This window comes from Leucopleurus acutus, assembly GCF_964270905.1.
Source record: "Leucopleurus acutus genome assembly, chromosome: 3".
Classification (NCBI taxonomy): domain Eukaryota; kingdom Metazoa; phylum Chordata; class Mammalia; order Artiodactyla; family Delphinidae; genus Leucopleurus; species Leucopleurus acutus.
In genome coordinates, this window is record NC_139145.1 from 146704728 (window position 1) to 146726736 (window position 22009).

General features: G+C 36.1%; 1 protein-coding gene across 5 annotated transcripts in view; it reads left to right on the plus strand.

Moving 5' to 3' along the window:
- The window catches only part of LMBRD2 (LMBR1 domain containing 2), a 50632-nt gene that overhangs the window by 6754 nt on the left and 21869 nt on the right, over nucleotides 1–22009 (plus strand). For all 5 annotated transcript variants that reach the window (XM_082836916.1, XM_082836915.1, XM_082836914.1 and 2 more), the window contains exons 3-11: nucleotides 2549–2785; nucleotides 3043–3140; nucleotides 4666–4761; nucleotides 7626–7793; nucleotides 8708–8918; nucleotides 15010–15084; nucleotides 17751–17864; nucleotides 18230–18413; nucleotides 21519–21700. In XM_082836916.1, coding sequence (XP_082693042.1) covers nucleotides 2612–2785; nucleotides 3043–3140; nucleotides 4666–4761; nucleotides 7626–7793; nucleotides 8708–8918; nucleotides 15010–15084; nucleotides 17751–17864; nucleotides 18230–18413; nucleotides 21519–21700 — 1302 coding nt within the window. In that variant the 5' untranslated portion in view covers nucleotides 2549–2611. The remainder of the gene's footprint in view (nucleotides 1–2548; nucleotides 2786–3042; nucleotides 3141–4665; nucleotides 4762–7625; nucleotides 7794–8707; nucleotides 8919–15009; nucleotides 15085–17750; nucleotides 17865–18229; nucleotides 18414–21518; nucleotides 21701–22009) is intronic.

The window sequence follows — 22009 nt, forward strand, 5'->3', positions numbered from 1 at the left end:
TGTCATAACAAGGCAACAAGTGCTCAGTTTGAACTGAAATAAATGGTGTGATGAACAGAATAACAGACCCCCAAGGATATCTATGCCTTAATCCCTGTGGAACCAGTAAATAAGACTAGATTATCCAGGTGGACCCAGTGAGATCAGATGAACCCTTAAAAGCAGAACTTTCGTCAAGCAAAGGGCAGAAGAGAAACTTAGCAGTTTCAAGCATGCAGAGGATTTGATAAGCCATTTCTGGCTCTGAGGTATATACGGCTGCATGCAAAGACCAGAAAGAAGCCTCTAGAACTAAGGGCAAATGCTAGCTGACAGCCAGCAAGGAAATGAGGATCTCAGTCCTATAACCATAACAAACTGAATTTTACCAACAGCCTGAAGGAACTATGGATTCTTCCCCAGAGTCTCCAGAAAGGAGCCCCTGCTGACACCTTGATTTCAATATTGAGAACTCAGTTGAGCCACACTGTGCCTAGACATCTGACCCACAGAAACTATGAAATATCTAACCTTCAGAAACTATGACACGTGGGTGTTGTTTTAAGACACTAAGTTTACAGTAATTCTTTACAACAGCAATAGGAGACAAATACACTGAGTATGGGAAGAGATGTAACCAAATCATTTCTTTATACTAGAATAAAGAATCCATAATTCTTTTTATTCACTATAACATTTAAAAGTACTATGAATCAGACTGAAAAACTGACAGCTGTTGTAAAAAAGATAGTAACTAGCAGCAAGTTTATAACTGATTGTTTTATAACTGATTGTGTTGTTTGCTTATACCCATAATCTTATTATGTAACTATTATCGATGTTTCCACATATTTCATTGTTGTTCATTCATTCTTATTTTTATGCATGTTATGTAAAAATCTGTGAATCTAGTTTTTCAGTTAATGTTATGGTAGTTTTCTAATGTTATTGAATAATCTTAACAAATATCCTTACTTATACTTCAGTAATAGACCATCAACGGTTCTGCCATGCCTTAGCATTTCCTTGCTAATCTCTGATATCCATTCTTTTTTCTATGGTTGTCATACTCCTTGCACTGGACAATTTCAGGCAAAATAAATATCGAGGTCCAACCATAAAGGGATTTTCATATGATAATTATATTAAATTCACATTGAGTGATTTTTTTCTTAAAAAAGCTGTATCTTAAAGATGGTAACAGTTTTCATCAGCACATTCTACATTGAGCTGTCATCTAACCACTTAATCTATTAATTTTTTTTTTGCGGTACGCGGGCCTCTCACTGTTGTGGCCTCTCCCATTGCGGAGCACAGGCTCCGGACGCGCAGGCTCAGTGGCCATGGCTCACGGGCCCAGCCGCTCCGCGGCATGTGGGATCTTCCCGGACCAGGGCACGAACCCGTGTCCCCCTGCATCGGCAGGCGGACTCTCAACCACTGCGCCACCAGGGAAGCCCTAAATGTGATTTTTATTTGTGATATTCCATATAGAAGTATTTCTTATGTAAATTTAAATTTAGACTGTTAAAGTACCCAAATTTCTTTATTCTTTTAATAACTAGTTTTGGTTGGAGATCTTTGTTAATTTGACATATTTTATTGATTCTACCTTATTTTATTTTGGTGGGTTGCATCATAATCTTGATTCTCTGTGTTAAGATGTTGATTCATTCCTTGGGATACTGTAGTTAATCCATAGACAAAGAAAAATGCCTGACATTGATTTTATAGAGGTGAAAAGCACATATATTTTCTTCAGTTAGTGAAGGTAAATTATTTTATAAGAGTAGAGAGACATCAAATAAACCATTTTCTGCTATCTGTATCATCAACATCTATAATTAAAAATATTTTCAAATGTATGACTTTATTCAGTAATCATTGATAAATTTTTCTGCCTATAAAATAGGTGAAGTAACTTTAAAGAAAGTAAGATTTGTATAGATAGATGGAAAGTGGTGAGTATATTGAGTTTATTTTGTGGAGCAGTAAATGAATAAGAATTTCAGGTCCCAAAAGTTAGACAAGATTAGGATGAAAGAAAGAAAAATACTGTTTCAAACAAAGGAAACATTACTTTCAAATGGTCTCTCTCTTTCTGGCTCTCCCTCCCTCTCTTTTAGAAAATTTAAGTAGTGACTATCGATACTTAGAAAACTTTATTTTACAAAATATCTAATTTCCTAGAATCCAGTCACTAGTGTATTTAATAGAAAATATTCTGTTAGGGCTTATAATATTAAGGAACAAACTTCAAGTGATGCTGTATTGAAACTGTTCATATCTAGTATTCTTACTTTGTAATATTTTTGGAACTAGTGTGGTTTTTGCTAAAATAGTTTTTTTCCTGAAGATACAATTTATGTGAAATTTTCAACATACGATTTAAAAAATAAGACTAAGTACTTGAGAGTAGGAATTATCTTTTTCATCTTACTTATAGTCCAATGTAAAGCCTGACAGTTTTCTAAAGAATCTATTAGTACAGTAATAAAAAAATAATTAGGAGATTTCCAAGTGGTCATTTCCTATGTTAACACTTTTTTTTGTTTTTTTTTTTTTTCAGTTTACAGATATGATCCAAGCCTGTATGTGAATTACTTTGGTTAATCAGAGCAAACATTGAATAATGAGTGGTGCAGCTTTGGGACTCGAGATTGTTTTTGTCTTTTTTTTGGCATTATTCCTACTTCATCGATATGGAGACTTTAAGAAACAACATAGACTTGTAATTGTTGGAACACTGCTAGCTTGGTATCTCTGCTTTCTAATTGTCTTCATACTGCCTCTGGATGTTAGTACGGTAAGAGGTGAAACTGATTTTCACAATTTAAAAGGCAGTTGTAGTCATACAGCATGTTTGAGATATGTTTTTAAGACAACCAAGTCATGTAAAAGTTAACTTATATTTTAAACTTAAGAGTTACTCTATGAATTTGATTACTAAAAAGCATAGCCAGGAAGGTACTTTTGGGTAGATAGGTTGATACACTTCAATATCCCTTAAGTACTTGGTAACTTTTTGGTTTTCATTTTTAAACCATACCTTCATTGCTTTAGACAATATACAACCGGTGCAAACATGCTGCTGCAAACTCGAGCCCTACTGAGAGTAGCAACATTACAGGACTGTATGCAGCTGCTACCCCGGTTCCAAGGTACTTTCTTCTTCTTTTTTTTTTTTTTTTTAAATATTGTAGGGGGCAATTTGTTTAAAACTTGTCGGTTTTTACCATCTGGATTTTATATTTATAAAAGTTTATCCTTGTTCTCTATTCACCTCCCTTCTTCATCCTTTGCTAATAGACTTTTAATTACCTTGTATCTTATTTAAGTTTAAATCTTTTTTTTCTTTTTCTTTTTTTTTTTTTTTTTTTTTTGCCGTATGCGGGCCTCTCACTGTTGTGGCCTCTCCTGTTGCGGAGCACAGGCTCCAGACGCGCAGGCTCAGCGGCCATGGCTCACGGGCCCAGCCGCTCCGCGGCATGTGGGATCTTCCCGGACCAGGGCACGAACCCGTGTCCCCTGCATTGGCAGGCGGACTCTCAACTGCTGCGCCACCCGGGAAGTCCCTTAAGTTTAAATCTTAAATAAATTTTAGATATTGGTAAACAAGGCCTTTCAGTAGATGCTAATGAGAAGCTTGGAGAAGACCTGATTTTTTTTAGTCCCTTACTAAGAAAGTAACTTCCAAAAGCTGTTTTTCCTCTCAGCCTCTCCCCGATCCAAAAAAAAATGGGGCATGCATTTTCTCATTTGCCTTAATTTACAAGGTTGTAATAAAGGACGAGGAGATTATTCTGTATGTAGGATATTCCTTTCATATTGCACATCCTTTGATATCATTATAGTTTTAGATTGAGAATAAAGTTCAAATTATCAAAAGGTTATATTGAATTCATATCAAACTTCCAAGTAAAAAACTAGCAAATATTGGTTATAGCTTTTACCAATGCTTTAAGTGGTGTTTGCATGCTTCTTTATGCAGCTTTTATTTTATTTTTTTTTAATCAAAGCTGGATAAGGGTAAATTTTAAATGTAGTTGTTATTCCCTTTTGAAGAGCCATTGTGGATTGTTGGAAGCCCTTGGACTAAAGGATAGCCTTACAGTCTAGGCAGGCTATTACTGGAAGAATCTATGGGCAGATACACATATATTCAGAAACTTCAAACAGAATTATGTATAGATGCTGGCATCTATCTCCATAGGAGATATGCTATATGACTGATGAGTTAGGGTTCCAGTTTCTAGGAATTAATCACCTAACGTCTTTCTCTCCTTCCTGCCATAACCAGCCCCACAAATGGGGTGAGTGTGTATCTTAAAGGTAGTCATCAACCCTAAAGGTAACCAAATCAGAGATTTGATTTCATGATGCATTTGCTTTTAAAGACTGTCACTTTATTAGTCTATTAGAACATTCTGTCCTCTTTTACTCAATGACTAAAAAAACACTGAAAGTTGAAAATTTAAATGCATTCCTCTTTAAAACAGTTTTATTCCCTTTTTGTATGTTTTTTCAACAGTCAGCTTTGAATTTTAAGTTTTCTATGAAATTTTACAAATTAGAATCAATAATTTAAAATCTGAATATAAGTGAACTTTGCCACACACAAATTAATTGTGCAATTCATGTAAATAATCATTTATGATTAATTGGCTTTAAATTGTTATTAAATAGCCAACGTCCGTGTTTCAAGCCATGGAGTTATATTCCTGATGGAATCATGCCAATTTTCTGGAGGGTAGTATATTGGACATCACAATTTTTAACATGGTAAGTGGTAGTGAAGGATAAAATTTTTGATACTTTGGCTAAATTTTTAAAAGTGATTATTTTTCCAGTGAACTTCCATATTTTAGAATTTATTCAAGTGTCACTTTTTTTCCCTCAAATCTGTATCCTGTCTCTTTCTGCTCATTCAGGTCTCTCACATCTTAAAAGGAATGAAAAGAAAAAAAGAAGAAATAGAGAACAGAAACAAAAAATTCTCCTCGTCACCATTCCCTTTTAGTAATTGCCTTCTCTCTGGACATTCTTCAGTTCAGTTTTCTTCAAGTCCCATTGTTACGTGAAAATGCTCTCTTGCTAAGGTCATCATTATCCCCTGGTTTTCTTTCTATGTGCTTCGCCCAACCTTCTGAATTTCCTTTATGGGCTCCATTTCTGTGGCGCATTTCCTAAAGGTTGGTGTTCCCTAGGGTCCCATCTTTGGTCATCTTGTTATCTGACTCTCCCTGAACAACTTTAATTATAGCCATGGTTTCATTAACCTGTGATGCATTCCAGATCGTTCTTTCTACCTGATATAGCTTTGTCTTTCTGCTGTGCTCCAGACTCATACTTTTTCCACTGCCTACTGAGCATTTTAGATATTATGCGGGTAACTAAGCTCTAAAACTGGAGGTGGTGAACATTGCAAGAGAAAAATCACATAGCAGAGGGTAGTGCCCCTGTAGCATGTTCACTGAACTTGACTAGGCCCTCAACATTGCCAGACTTTCATCTTTTGTTTCTCTCGTCTGCTTGCTCTTCATTCTCCACAACAAATCTTTCCAATCACTACAAACCTCAGCTCTTCCCTTTGTGACTCTCTCTCACATCCTAGAAACAATCGCCTTTTGTCATTGCAGATGACTTTACTTCCTGCCTCCCGGTGAAAAAAGAAGTCATCAGATGGCAGCTCTTTTCAGCTTCTTACCAGCAAACCTACCTACCTATCCATCCTTTCTTTCTTTCCCTCCAAGAATGGAAGAGTCCCTCTTCCTGAAGTATGGACCCATCCCTTTCAGCTCTCGTTACTTATACTTCTAGCTTCCAGTTTCAACCAAGCATGTACAATTCTCTCATCTTTAAAAACAAAACAAAACTGTCTCAAATCAGAACCCTTTCCAGTTTTCTATCTTCCCCCTCAATGATCTACTCATCACAGCTGAATTTTTTAAGAGAGACTTTTTTTGAGTATGAATTAGTACAGTAAATTGCACAGATCGTGTTTAGTTTGACTTTTTTCAAAGTGAATACACCCATATAATCAGCACCCAGATCATGATATAGAACATGAATATCCCCCGAAGCGTCCCTCATACTTCTCTCCCAGTCATTATGCTCCCCAAAGGTAACCATGATTCTGACTTTGATCACCATAGATTAGTTTTGCCTGCTTTTCAACTTTATAAATATGGACTTATATAGTATGTACTTTTTTGCCTCTCTCTTTTTGCGCACATATTTGGAAGATTCTTCTATGTTGTATGTCTCAGTATTCTTTTCTTTTTTATTTCTGTAAAACGTTCCATTTTGTGAGTATACCATAGTTTATCCTACCCAGCCAAACTTCTTGAATTGTCTGCATCAGTGTCTCCATTTGCTCACTGCTTACCCTTTCCGCAACCCATTGAACCGTATTTTCTACCCTCCCTTCTCCACTCGCACATACAAGCTCTTAATTTACTTGACCTCTTGGCAGCATTTGATTCTATTGTTTTCTCTCTCCCTTTCAAATACTTTCTTCTGGTTTCTGCTCCATATACTCCTTAGTTTTCTTCTGTAACTCTTGACTGCTCTCTCAGTTTCCTTTGCTGGTCTCTCCTGTTTGTTGGCCTTTCCTTTAAAAGTTGATATTTCTCAGGGGTTCGTCTCATATCTTTCCTTATCATTCATTCTAAATCAGTTTCTGTTTTTTGAAATTTATTTATTTTAAATTTATTTTATTTTTGGCTGCATTGGGTCTTCATTGCTGCGCACGGGCTTTCTCTAGTTGCAGCGAGTGGGGGCTACTCTTTGTTGTGGTGCGCGGGCTTCTCATTGCGGTGGCTTCTCTTGCTGCGGAGCATGGGCTCTAGGCGCGCGGGCTTCAGTAGTTGTGGCTCATGGGCTCTAGAGTGCAGGCTCAGTAGTTTTGGCGCATGGGCTTAGTTGCTCTGTGCATGTGGGATCTTTCCAGACCAGGGCTTGAACCTGTTTCCCCTGCATTGGCGGGCGGATTCTTAACCACTGCACCACCAGGGAAGCCCCTCATTCATTCTATATACTCACCCTTCCAGCTTTCATCTACTGATGTTGTTTCACTACCATTGATATGGTGATGACTCTAAAAGCTACTTCCTGTGCACCTTCTTTGGGATGTGTCCTAGCTACTTCAACATCAGTATACTCTCTCCTGCTTCTTAGCACAGCACCACCCCTTACCCTCTCTAAATAGTTCCAGTTTTGTTCCATTTAAGTACATTCTCCATGTTGAAGCTTTATCAGTCCTTAGAAAACTAAAATTTGATCATGTCTCCTTTCCGTTAAAGAAAATGATTCCTCATTATTCTTTGGACGCAATCTAAATTATTCATAAAAGCATTGAAGGCCTTTTTTTAGATTCATTTTAAGCCACGCATACTGTTGTACTCTCTCTTGGTCATCGTGGCCTCCTTTTGCTCCCAGGAATGTGCTTTGCTCTCCCCAAAATTTAATACTAGGAAAATATTCAGCTATCTATTATAGTTTGGTTCAGTATTAATTATTACTCAAAATCATATTTATTCATGAAAAGAACTGCACATTAAAATTGAGATTCACATATTTTCAGTATTTTGAGATTATACAGACATGTCAAGTGTTTTTTAATCATATTCTTTCTTATCATCCAGGATTCTGTTACCTTTTATGCAGTCGTATGCAAGATCAGGAGGGTTTTCCATTACTGGAAAGATCAAAACTGCACTGATTGAGAATGCAATCTATTATGGCACCTACTTGCTGATTTTTGGAGCATTTTTAATTTATGTAGCTGTAAACCCACACCTGCACTTAGAATGGTAAGAAAAACCATGTTCTTAACATTGTTTCTGTATACAGTTGCATTTTTGAAAATTAATTTTTATCTCATATGCAGGTTAACAAACATTTCCTTGAGAAACCTACCATTATATGTTTTATAGATTCCCCCAGAAGAATATCATAATAATATATATTACTAAGAAGGAAAATATGGAATAACATCTTTGAATATACATATTGGACAAGGGACTGATGCTTTGTCTAAGAGCTATATGTTAAAAGTATTAACTCCCATGATTTTATGATAGACTTTCAAATTTTGTGTATGACTAAATACCTAGATTTCTTTCTCATTGGAACTTGTGAATACTTTTCTTTTGTTCTGACTATAATTTGAGGGCATATTTCTCTTTAACTTTGAATTTATCATTGCAATAAAATTGAAATCTGTATTATACTTGTGGTCTCTTATACGTGAAGAGTCAGAGCTGAGAAGTTTAGGAATGGAGTGGCAATGATAATCCTTACTGTTGCATTCTTGAGGTTTGCGTGCATCTGCCTTAAAACAAGTTAAAATTTTTTCAGGCTTAAAATTTTTTTCAGGCTTCTCTTGGTTAATATTAAATAAGAAAGCACCTAATGAAAAATATATTTTCTTCAGGATAATTCTTGCCATGAATTTTCCTAGATTCTAATTTTAACTATAATAGAAACCGTGTTTCCTGTGTTAAAGTCTATTTCTGCAGTCACACTCTAACTTTTCATTAAAACACGTTATCTGCTGTTACTAAAAGAGTAGCTGAGGATTTGAAGGTCGAATTTTTTCATATAAAATTGGAGCCATCTTGTAGGGCAGTTGTTTTCTGAGAAAACATTTAACACTAGTTCCATTTAACATTTTTGTTGCAAAAATTTATCTATCACAGCTATCTGCTTATGTTTTCTTCCTTAGGAACCAGCTTCAGACAATTGGGATAGCTGCTGCAAATACATGGGGTCTTTTTCTTCTGGTGTTGTTGTTGGGGTATGGCTTGGTAGAAATCCCTCGCTCATACTGGAATGGAGCAAAAAGAGGTTATCTACTTATGAAAACTTATTTTAAGGCAGCCAAATTGATGACGGAGAAAGCAGATGCAGAAGAGACTTTAGAAGATGTCATGGAGGTAAGTAACTTTAAACCGTGGAGTCAACAGTCATCAAGTTGTGTGTATCTCCTTTTGGATATACTGTTGGTTTTGTTGTTGTTGGCACACTGATGGGCTTTAGAATAAAAATTTGGTGATGTACAGTTATTAAGGATGTCTCATCCATTTGAATGACTTCTTATTGGCAGTTCAGCTTCATGAGATATCATCTCCATCTTCTAACCGGCAGAGATGCAGGGAGAATATATTCAACAGTGCAGTGTTATGCTTGTTGTCTTGGGGTGACTTTTATTTTTATTTTATTTATTTTTTTGGCCACGCCAGGTCTTAGTTGCAGCACGCGGGATCTTCGTTGAGGCATGAAGGATCTTTCGTTGTGCTGCGCGGACTCTTCGTTGTGGTGCACGGGCTTCTCTAGTTGTGATGTGCGGGTTTGCTCTCTCTTGTTGTGGTGTGCAGGCTCCAGGGCACGTGGGCTCTGTAGTTGTGGCATGTGGACTCTGTAATTTGCGGCACGGGGGCTCTAGTTGAGGCACGCTAGCTCAGTAGTTGTGGTGCGCGGGCTTAGTTGCCCCGCAGCAGGTGGGATCTTAGTTCCCTGACCAGGGATCAAACCCATGTCCCCTGCATTGCAAGGTGGATTCTTTAGCACTAGACCACCAGGTAAGTCCCCTGGGTTAACTTTTAATAGTTCAAAGTTAAGACTCAAAAGTTTCCCAGACTAGATGATAAGTTATATGGTTACCGTGACATAGTAGAAGTGAAAATAGAAATTAAAGGACGCATCTTCCTGAAAATTTGACCCAAAGTAATCCCACCAAGTCTGGAAACCTCTTTAGAGACCAATATACATGGGAATTTGTGTCCCTAAGTTTCGTTTCCTGTCTGTAATCTTAATAAGGCACTTCATTTTACTCACTTGTAAAATTCATATGACTTGAACCAACTTCACAAAGTTATTGAAAGTATTAAATTTCAATAATATACACAAAAAATACAACAAATTATAAAATTTTGCTGTTTAATAATTTCGTTGTTGATTTTAAAAAAGGTTGTAGTCACCTCAAATTTTGCTCTTCTGCGCAAATATGCTATTCCAATAATGTTATTCTTCAGCATAAAACCTTATGTTGAAGGCTTTCGTTCACTTTAGAGTAAAGCAAAATGCTGTAATGTGGCCTACCAAAACATGATTTGGCCCACGTCTAGCTCTCTCTTATCTCTCTGTCTTCCCCATGCTGGTCAACTTTGGTTCCTCAAACTTAGTAATGGTGATGATAATAGCAAACAAGTATGTAGGCAAACAAGTATATAGAGTCACATATTTGCCTATGACTTTCTAAGCACTTTATATATATTAATACATTTAATTCTCAAAACAACCTTATAAGGGAGAAGTTTTTACCCTTGTTTAATAAATGAAAATGAGACACAGAGAGGGTGAGTTTGCCATGTTCACATGGCTACTGAGTGATAGAGCCACTGTGACTCTAGTTCATGCTTTAACAGGGATTGACAAGCTTTCGGTAAAGGGCCAGATAGTAAATATTTTAGGCTTTCTGTGCCATATGGTCTCTGTTGCAACTACTCCATCACTGTAGCATGAAAGCAGCCACAGACAGTATATCAATGAATGAGGAATGGATGTGTTCAAACAAGAACAGATGGTGGGCCTGATTGGATCTGGTTTGCCGACCCCTGCTCTTAACCGTTACGTTCGTTGGCACTCTATTCTGCCTTTGAGTATGCTATTCCCAAACTCTTGGAACGCTCATTTCTCCAGTCTCTTTAGCTAATTCCTACTTCATTTTCAGGTCTCAACACAAGTGAGAATTCTTCAGCGGAGGCTTCTGTGTTAGTTTCCTGGGGCTGCCATAACAAAGTACCATGAACTATGTGGTTTAAACAACAGAAATCTATTGTTTCAGAGCTCTGGGGGCTGAAAATCTAAGATCAAGGTGTCAGCAGGGTTGGTTCCTTTAGAGGGCTATAGGGAAATTTGTACCATACCTCTCTTCTATCTTCTGGTCGTTAACTGACAATCTTTGGTGTTCCTTGGCTTGTATTATAGATCTCTGTCTTCATATTCACATGATATTCTCCCTGTGTGCCTGTGTCCAAATTTCCTCTTTTTATAAGGACACCAGACAGATTATGGGCCCACCCCATTCCAGTATGACCTTATCATAATTTAACCAATTATATCTGCAACAACCCTATTCCCAGACAAGATTACATTCTAAGGTACTGGAGCTTGAGACATCAACATATGATTTTGGGGGGATCACTGTTCAACCCAAAACACCTTCTTTGGTCCTCCAGATTCTTAGATACTCAGCAGCCATTTTTAAGTGAATGAATAAATGAACAAAAGAATGGATACTGATTCTTTAATTGTGGTTGAAAATTTTTATGTTGACTTCTTGCATTTATTTATAAAATGTTAAGAACTGTAGCAGAAGACATTGATTCAAAATATGGAGTAAATCTCCTATAAATAATACTCTATTACATTTCCTTAAGCATGTGATGGATGTTATTACATTTTTCAAAGGAAGTTAATTTGTTATTTTTTATATTTGATATATTTGAAATTTTGAATTTTGAAAAAAAATTTGAAAATTTATATTTGATAATAAAATAATTAAAAGGAGATCATTTAAATTTGATAATGTTCCCCTCAAAAGTTGGTATTAAATTCAGTTGTTTCAGATTTAAGGAATATGGATTTCACCAGTTCATTCAAACTTCCTTGACCAAGTATAAATTAAATGCAGTTTATTTTAGATCTGGATTTTGCTAGGAGGACTCTTCAGTGAATAAAGATAGATTTTGTTGTTGTTAAATGGGAGTCCTCTACTTAGAAATAGGATGTGGAAAATTAAGGATTGGAATTGATGCTTTCTTTGCTATTTTAGTGTAGGTTTAAGGTGTGAGGGATTTAAAAAAATTTAGATAAGAGAAATTTTTCCGTGTCAATAAGAAACCACTATTTTTATTGAATATATCTGACGTAAAACATTGTGTAAATTTAAGGTGTACAAAATGTTAATTTGATCCATTTTTATATGGTAAGAAACTACTCTTTTCTTAATGGATCTTTTGAAAATAGCAGGAAGTCCACATACATAGCAGGAGAACTCTAGCCCTTTTTTGCCCCCTCAAAAAATGCATGATTTAGCAGGTATGAATTTCTTTGTCCATATGTTTAAAGGGCATTTGGGATCCTTCCTGTTTTTCTGAATGTCTGAAAATTTATAAACTTGTGGAGAAATTTTTTTCATCATTTTTTAAATACCTAGTGTCTTCCTGCCATGTTAAGTGCTATGTGGAACTGGCCATTAGGATACTAACGGTCTAGAGTAGAAAATTGTACAGTCCCTCACAGTATATGATAAATGCACTGTAAATGATACATGCTCTAGTGTAGAGAAATTTCGCTTAGAGGAAGAGGTGAAATGGAGGAAGTGAAATATGACCTGGGCCTTGAAGAATGGGTAGAATTTTCATAGCTGACAGCATTCTGGTCAGGTATCAGGAGGTTTTAAAACTAAATTAATTATGCATAAGATAAAGTTTACAAGGTTTGAAAGATAGATAGCCAGATAGCACGGCCTTGAATGTCGGACTCAAAAGTTCAGTGTATATTGAAATCAGTGAGGAATCATTGACACCTTGCATGCAGGGAAGAGACATGATCCTGTATGTGGTTTAGGATAATCAGTCTGATGGAGGTGCGCAGAATAAAGCATGGACAAGAATACTGATAACTTAGTTTGAGAGAAAACTTTTAAAATCCACTGGTTTTGAATACATCTTTTAAGAGATCACAATCACCTTTTTTTTTTTTTCTGGTAATTACTAATTATATTTTTCATCTATCCATAAAATCTTCCAAATGCAGTTTTATAAAAACCAGTTTAGTGTTTTATGATATGTTTTCTATGGAGTGAATGTATACATCTGTGTGTCTGTTACTTTTCTTTGAAGCATTAATAAAACTTATAAGCCATGTCAAACCATTCAAAAGGAATTTTTGCTAGATGGCCAGAGGTCACCTCTACCTGCTGTCATTTTTCAAGGTAGAGGATTTGGAGAGGGACAAATAGCTACTTATTCCACTGAAAATAATAGAGTTCTATTGTCACAATAATGACAGAGTTCAAAGTTATGTTATTTGATATGAAGAAAATAAGCTATTATTCAAATACATTCCACACTTTATAAAAATTATGAACCTTGAAGGAAACTTAAATTTATAAGCTATAGCAAATATCAACGTTCCAGTACTTGCTTTTGTTTAATATGCTAAAGAATTTAGAGGAAAAATATGATTTTCATATATAATATATAATCAGACTGTATAGTTTGTATTCAAAGTTATGCTAACTAGTCAACAAAACTTTGTAGCTTAGAAATGGAAGAGTGTAATGTAGTGATGCTTCAGGCACCTTTTAAAAACCCAAGTCCTGTCATTCCGGTTTTAGGCCTTACTCATTGACCTCAAAATGAAATGTTATTAAGGCCTTCTGGAATACTTTGCTCTTACTCTACAGCCTGATCAAGCACAGCGCAGACCTTTGCTCTCCTTTCCCGTTAGTCACTGGAGTTTCTTTTCCTGAAACTCCTTGTTCACTTCTGCTTGGAGGCCTTGGTACATGCTGTCCCTCTGTCTGGAATATTCTTGCTCCTTCCTTTGATCAGCTGACTCCTATCCTCAGTTTAGCTTTTTATCTCAGTTTAAGTAATCGGTTCATCAGAAAGTCTTCCACACTAGATTATACAGCAGTTTTCACACCATTTCTATTTGAATAATGTCTGTTTTCTTCACTAAGCTAAGCTCTTTGACAGGAGCAGTGTCTGTTGGTACAGATTATTCATGGGGTCTGCATATTTTAAATTTTGATGGATATTGCTAAATTATCTTCCAAATAGATTACATCACATTTTACTGTGTATAGGGAGGCCTTTTCCCCCACAATCTTACCTCATTATATAAGAGCAGTTTTTTATAATTTTACAAGAAAACTGTCCTCATTTTAAAAAGTTGTAGTTTTTTTTAGTGGGATTGAACATCTTTTCAGATATTTATTGGCCAATTGCATTTCTTCTGTATCTTCCCATTTTTCTTTTGATTTTTAAGAGCTCTCCATATATTAAGGATAGTGATTTTTTTTCCATATACGTTATACTTTTTCACAACTTTTTCTATATGCCCTATGGTTTCCCTGCCCCCCAGTTTTACATCTCTTAAGGCCATCCTCTGCTCTATAATCAGACTGTTATTTTTAATATCCTGGTTGGTTCACTCTTGCCTCCCAGCCTTTGAACATGCTGTTTCTTCTTCCTAGAACAGTGGTTCCAACCTTCTCAAAAATTTCATTTATATTATAGAATATCGTGATTCTTTTAGAACTACTGATTCTAAAGATTCCCTTCTCTAACCCCTTTATTTCTTTCATATGCATTAAATTGTTGATTTAATTGTCTCATCACCACACTGCAATCTTAGTGAAAGACTTATAACACCATGTCTTCCCACTCCACCCTCCAGTATGGATTGTGGTGACCTTACACCTAGCACAGTGCTGGCACATAGTGAACTCTTAATTTTAAAAATGTGGGATGCATCATTAGTTGTGACTGCTGTAAAGTACTCTCTCATTGGAAAGGAGCAGGTGCTTTGTGACATTTTTAGCCTGTTCTGCTTCCTCTGGTTTCTCTGCTGTATTTTAGGTAATGAGATAATTGAACTTGAGGAGCAAGATGGAGAAATGCAGTCCTGTTCTTTTAGAATCTCAGTTTGCCTGATCCTTCATGACTTTTTATAATGTTTATTCATCTCTGTGTACCAAGTAAGCAAATGGTAAGGCAGTAAATGTAGAAAGTTATAAAAAGTGTGAGGGTATAGATACAGCTGTTCTGTAATTTTGTGTTTTTATTTGTGTTCTTAAGAGTTTTTATTCAGAGAATAGAACTTTATTATATGCTGAGTAATTTGGGTTGGAACTAAACTTGTGAGAATATATATAGTACCTAGAGCATCCTGATTTGAAACATCTAATCTACAGAAATGGAAATATTTTTATTTCTCTTACTGTTTTCATAGGAAGTTCGTAAAGTGAATGAGAGCATCAAGTATAACCACCCACTGAGAAAATGTGTTGACACAATACTTAAAAAGGTAATTAAATAATATTCTCATCTATTTTCTTTTGAAATGTAAATTTACATACTATATTATAATAAAAGCATCAGAAAAGTATGCAAACAGCCTGTGATTGAAGTCTTCCAACTCCTTTCCATTTTCATGACAATATTAACCATAAACCCATAGTAATTTGTACATAGAATTTGTTCTTTTGTTACTATAGGTTTAACATTATTTATTGGCAGTATTTTCCATTGAAATGTGGCTATAGAGGTTATGTTAAATAATGTAAAATGATTGCCGTGACACAGTGATGGAGATGGACCTTTATAGGTTGTAAAAGTGTCATTAAGGGCTTCCCTGGTGGTGCAGTGGTTGAGAGTCCGCCTCCCGATGCAGGGGACACAGGTTAGTGCCCTGGTCCAGGAAGATCCCACGTGCCGCGGAGCAGCTGGGCCCGTGAGCCATGGCCGCTGAGCCTGCGTGTCCGGAGCCTGTGCTCCGCAACGGGAGAGGCCACAACAGTGAGAGGCCCACGTACCAAAAAAAAAAAAAGTGTCATGAAATGTGGTCACTAAAAGCGTATTTCCTATAAGGAAATAAATTAGGTCCTCAATAATCACATTTAATCAGCTTTGTACGTGGTATTTTACAATATATTTCATAAAATGAATGACATTATGAGATATTTAATAAGAAACCATACAATTAAGGTTTTGATGCATTAGTATTGAATTAGAGGTATTCATATACTTCCGAAAATGATTATTCCAGAAATGAGTTCCCCAATTGTCTTCTCTGCAACCACAGAGCCCCTGAACTATTCCTTTTCTTGTATTTAGTTTATTTTTAAAGACTTGTATGTAAGCCTTTATTTTTTTATTGAGGTAACATTGATTTATAACATTATATGAGTTTTGTGTGTACATTATATTTCTACTTCTAGATACCCTATACCATCCTTATCACCAAAAATTTATTTTCCATCAGTCACCATACAGTGGATCCCCTTTACCCATTTCACCCTAACCCCCACTACTACTCTGTTCTCTGTATCTACATGTTTGTTTTTATTTGGTTTGGTTTATTCATTTATTTTCTTTTTGTTTGTCTATCAGCTTTTTATATTTCCCATATGAGTTGAATCCTATGGTATTTGTCTTCATCTGACTTATTTCACTTAGCATAATACCCTCAAGGTCCATCCATGTTGTTACAGATGACAAGATTTTATCTTTTTTTAATGGCTGAGTAGTATTCCCCTGTGTGTGTGTGTGTGTGTGTGTGTGTGTGTGTGTGTGTGTGTGTGTGTGTGTGTGTGTGTATCACATCTTCTTTATCCATTCATTCACTGATGGGCACTTAGATTGTTTATCTTGGCTATTGTAAATAATGCTGCAGTGAACATGGGGGTGCAGATATCCTTTAGGATTAGTATTTTCATATTCTTTGGATAAATTTCCAGAGGCGGGATAGCTAGATCATACAGTAGTTGTAGTCTTTTTTTTTTTTTTTCGGTACGTGGGCCTCTCACTGCTGTGGCCTCTCCTGTTGCAGAGCACAGGCTCCAGATGCGCAGGCTCAGCAGCCATGGCTCACGGGCCCAGCCGCTCCGCGGCATGTGGGATCTTCCCGGACCGGGGCATGAACCCATGTCCCCTGCATTGGCAGGCGGACTCTCAACCACTACGCCACCAGGGCAGCCCCGTAGTCTTAATTTTTTGAGGACTCTCCATACTGTTTTCCATAGCGGCTGCACCAATTTACATTCCCACCAGTAGTGTATGAGGGTTCTGTGTTCTCCACATCTTCACCAACACTTGTTATTTCTTGTCGTTTTGATAATAGCCATTCTGACAGGTATGAGGTGATAATGTCATTGTGGTTTTGATTTGCATTTCTTGAATAATTAGTGATGTTGAACATCTTTTCATGCACTTGTTGGCCACCTGTATGTCTTCTTTGGAAAATATCTATTCGGTTCCCCTGCCCATTTTTCAATCAAGTTGTTTGTTCATTGTTGAGTTGTATGAGTTCTTTATATATTTTGGATGTTAACCTCCTATTGGATATATCATTTGTAAATATATTCTCTCCTTTGGTAGGTTGTCTTTTCATTTTATTGATGGTTTCCTTTGCTGTGCAGAAGCTTTTTAGTTTGTTATAATCACATTTGTCTATTTTTGCTTTTGCTTCCCTTGCCTGAGGAGACATATCTAGAAAGATATTGCTAAGACCAATGTCAGAGAGCATCCTGCCTATATTTTCTTCTGGGATTTTTATGGTTTCATGTCTTACAGTCAAGTCTTTAATCCATTTTGGGTTGATTTTTATGTATGGTATGCAATAGTGGTTTAGTTTCCTTTTTTTGCATATGGCTGTCCAGTTCTTTTCCTATATTTTAAATCTGTTATACTAATTATTAGCTAGTGCTCCTTTTGGTTAAGATGATAGTCATGAGAATCAATTCTCTACATTTCTCTTATATTTGCTACCTTTTGAGATCTATTCAGGGAGGTTAACCAACTTGCCCAAGTTCATAGAGGTAATAAATGACTAATAGTGGTGTAGACGACTTCAAATCTGGAAGATGTTTGCAAGAAAATTAGATATGCTCAAGAATGAAAGCTTTTTAATAAAAATAAAATTTTAATCTTTTTTGCAAATAAAATTTCTAAATATCTACTCGTTCCTTGTAGTGCCCTGTAGAGTATCAGGAAAAAATGGGTAGGAACATGGATGATTACGAAGATTTTGATGAAAAACGTAATACCTATCCAAGTGAAAAGAGTCTGGTAAAACTACATAAACAGGTAACTTTATATAGCCTTTTTACCTTCTGATGATTTTAGTTAGATTTGTAATTACTGCCCACAAAAAAGGAAGTTTGAGTGAATGTGTATCAGAAACTTCCTTTGATCCTGTCCTTATCATTATTCTTTGAAGTGTTTTAACTTTGTTTTTCTCGACATGGTTACTGTTGGAATTTGGGGAGGGAGAACTATTCACTAAGCATGAGTGTTATATGTATTATAGAATATTAACATCCTTGACTCCACCCAGTAAATGCCACGACCCCTTTCCTGTTGTTGTGACAACCAAAACATGCTCCTTAGTGGGGAGTTGAATCACTGTTGGATCAGAACACTGACAGGTATACCCCCGCTCTCTTTGTTAGGTGATTTATTCAGTTCAGAGACACCGTCGAACTCAAGTACAATGGCAGATTCTTTTGGAACAAGCATTTTATCTAGAAGATGTAGCAAAAAATGAAACTAGTGCTACTTGTCAGTTTGTTCATACCTTTCAATCGCCGGAGCCAGAAAATAGATTTATTCAGTATTTTTATAATCCTACAGTTGGTATGTAATTTGATGTACATTTCAAAGTTTAATGCTGATAATTTTTCTGATGAAAAGTGTATATTTTCACCAATGCAAAGTTAAATTATAATTGTGTTATTTGACTTATGCCATATGGTAATACTATGTATTTGATAAACCTCCCCCCAAAAACTATTTTACTTGTCATATAACATATAAACTATTAGCTTCCACTCTTTCTTCACAGATAACCAAAATTCTATGCAAAAATATATGCAATACATCAAGCATATCTTGTATACATAATATATACTTAAAACAATTAGAATTTTAAGCAGTTTTATATCATAAGCGTGGATCTCTTCTTTAGTCTTGACATACTACTAAAATGTTCCCCTAAGATGTCCTCTTTGATTACTTACATTTATTAGTCTATATACAAAACCTACATTCAATAGTCATAATTATTTTATTCTCCTTTATGATTATTTATGACACTTTCTTCAAATGTTATCAAATTTAGTATGAAGAACTTAATGAAAATATCAAAGTGTCACAGTATTAGAACTTCTGTTTACCTTATTTATTCAAATAAACTGTTAAGTTCACTTGATTTTATTTTACATGTTTGGTCTTGAGTATGAAAACATAATGGCCATAACACATGTCTCAATGAAGATCTTTTTTTTAATTAAATAAAGGAATGATGTGATACTTGTTTTCATTCATTCAACAAACATTTGAGCCTATATATGCTGTGAATTGTTGGGTGCTTGGTATATATCAGTGAACAAAAAAGACAAAAATTCCTGCCCTTGCAGAGTGAGAAAAACAGGCAATATATACATAAAGGTATGAACAGGATGCTGAGTAGTAGGTAGTTGGCTGTAGATATTGGAGTTCAAGGAAGAAGTCTGCTCTGCAAATATAAATTAGGGTATCGTTAATGTATAGGTGGGCCATGGGTTAGGATAAAGTCAGTGAAGAAGTAATGGGATAGAGAAAAGAGAAAATCTGAGGACCAAGCCTGAGGTACTGCCAATTTAGACATCAAGTTGATGCGGAGGAACCAGCAGAAAAGACTAGAAAAAGAATGGCCGGTGAGATAGGAGGAAAACCAGGAGAGTGAAATGTTTTGAGAAAAAGGTTGTATAAAGTACCTTTTCAAATGTTTCAGATAGGTAGATTATTATGAATATTAAGGCTTGACAATGGGATTTCAGAGAAATGAAGTGGGGGGAAGGGTAAAAAAGCCTGATTGAAATTTGAAAGAAAAACGAGGGAAAGCAGTTAGAGACACAATAGAAAACTCTCAAAATGTTTTCTTTATGAAAGGGAATAAAGAGGGAGTAGCTGAAGGAGAGTGGTAGGGTCAAGAGAAATTATTGCATGTAATTTGCAAATGACACCTTCGAGGAAATATGTTGAGACAGAAGAGAATGGCTGGGACAATGTACATTTACAGGCGAGATGAAAAGGGAAATAGTGAATAGTGAGGAGAAAGGCCTTAGTTTAGGAGGTAAAGCACAAATATACTTGAGCAGATGTGAAAAGATGTAGTGGCGGGCACTTGGGGAGGTTCTGTTCTTCCAGCTTCTGTTTTCTCAGTGAAATGCTGAGAGTAATTATAAGGCAAGAGATTTTGGAAATTTGAGGAAAGAAGGCGCAAAATAGTTGCTTAGAGAGAGTAGGCATGGGAGAAGATTGGTGAATTATAGTACGCTAGCCAAGCAGTGCTCAGGGTCCACTTGAAGCTATTGATTAAGAATTTAAAGTGAGATGAGTCAGAAGAGTTGCGTGTCTTACTCTTGCAATGTGCAGTTCCATGGGTGCAGGCTCAGGGTAGCCAAGGAGTTGAATCTAACCAGAGCGTGGTTTAGCTTAGCAAGTACAGGGAAGCAAGAGAGGCCACGAGAATTGGGATATTGGAGAGTGATTATCCTCAAAGACTATGGAACCTGAACTGGGTAAAGAAAGTAATAAGGACATCAGGTTAAGTGGCAGGAAAAATGTGGTAGAATAAATGGACTGTCGGGGTAAAGTCAGTCAGTGGAGCTGGAATAGTAGATGAAGGTGTTGCTTGGGGACAGGGATCCTATTCTTTAATGAGATTATAAGGGTTGGAGTTATCGGTAATAAAAGATTTAAAGGATGAGTAGTTGAGGTAAGTTGGAGGACAGACTCATTGGAGGAGAGTAGGTCGAGGAAGTGAAAGACCAGGGTATTGAAAGGAGGATCACCTGTGTGGATATTGAAATCACCAGGAACTATCCTGTGAGTAGGTTTGAAAAGATTTAGAGTGAGCCAGGAGCTCAACTCTTCAATGAATGAAGTATAACCTTTTCAATTTTGTGAGTTTTCTTCTTTTTTTTTCACTTTTTTTTTTTTTTGCCTAAAGTCAGACTTAACAAAAAGTTGCCAGAATAATACAAAGAATTCCCATATGCCCTTCACCCAGATTCCTTAAATGTTAACATTTTACCTTATTCATTTGCTTTATCTTTTTCTATCTGTATACATATTTTTCCTTTATCTTTTCAGAGTTAAATCCAGACATGATAACCTCTTTACCTCTCAGTGTTTCAGTGTGTATTTTCTAAGAATAAAGACGTTTTTGTACATAACCAAGTACAATGTGATCAAAATAAAGAAATTAGCATTGATACAGTACAGTTATCTACAGACCTTGTTCAGATTTTGCTAATTGTCTCAATAATATTCTTTGTAAAAAAATCCCAGATCGTGCATTGCATTCAGTTGTCATGTCTCCTTAGTCTCCTTTAATCTGGAACGATTTCTGTGTCTCTGTTATTATTTTATGACATTAATGTTTTGGAGAGTACAGGTCAGTTTTTTATTGAATGTCCCTCAATTTGAGTTTGATGTTTCCTCATAATCAGATGCAGGTTCTACATTTTTGGCAGGAATACCTCAGCAATGATGTGTTCTTATCAGAGCATGAGGCACATAATATCAGTTTGTCCCATTACTGCTATTCATTTGCTTAGGATGGTGTCTGCCTGTTTCCACCACTGTTTTTCTCTTTGCAATTACGTATCTTGTATTGGAGGTATTTTGAAACACTGTAAATACGCTGTTACTCCTTTATGGTTTTCCTAATCATTTTTTTCTTTTATCTTCCAGAGTGGTACTGGGAATGTCTTTTGCGACCGTGGTTTTATAGGGTACTTGCTGTGGTGTTGTCCATCTTCTCCGTGATTGTTGTGTGGTCAGAGTGCACATTCTTTAGCACTACACCTGTCTTATCCCTCTTTGCAGTCTTCATACAGCTGGCCGAAAAAACATACAATTATATTTATATCGAGGTCAGTTTATTTTATATGGGTCGTAAATAAATGTCAGCCATAGTATAATCCTTAACTGTTGTATCTTTTCTCCATATATTTCTTCTAGTAATAATGAAAGCAGTGAAGTTTCCCACAGTGTTATTATTCACACTTCCAAAAATGAGCTTCATCATTTTACCCAGAATATAAAAACTAAGAACTGTATTTGAGGAGAGATGAAAAGATGCAAAATAGTGCAAAGTACTTCTCTGAGAATGCTTTGATCCTCTTTATGCCAGTGAAGCTACATAACTTATAGTCTTCACGTGAAGAGTTGCCAAGGGAATG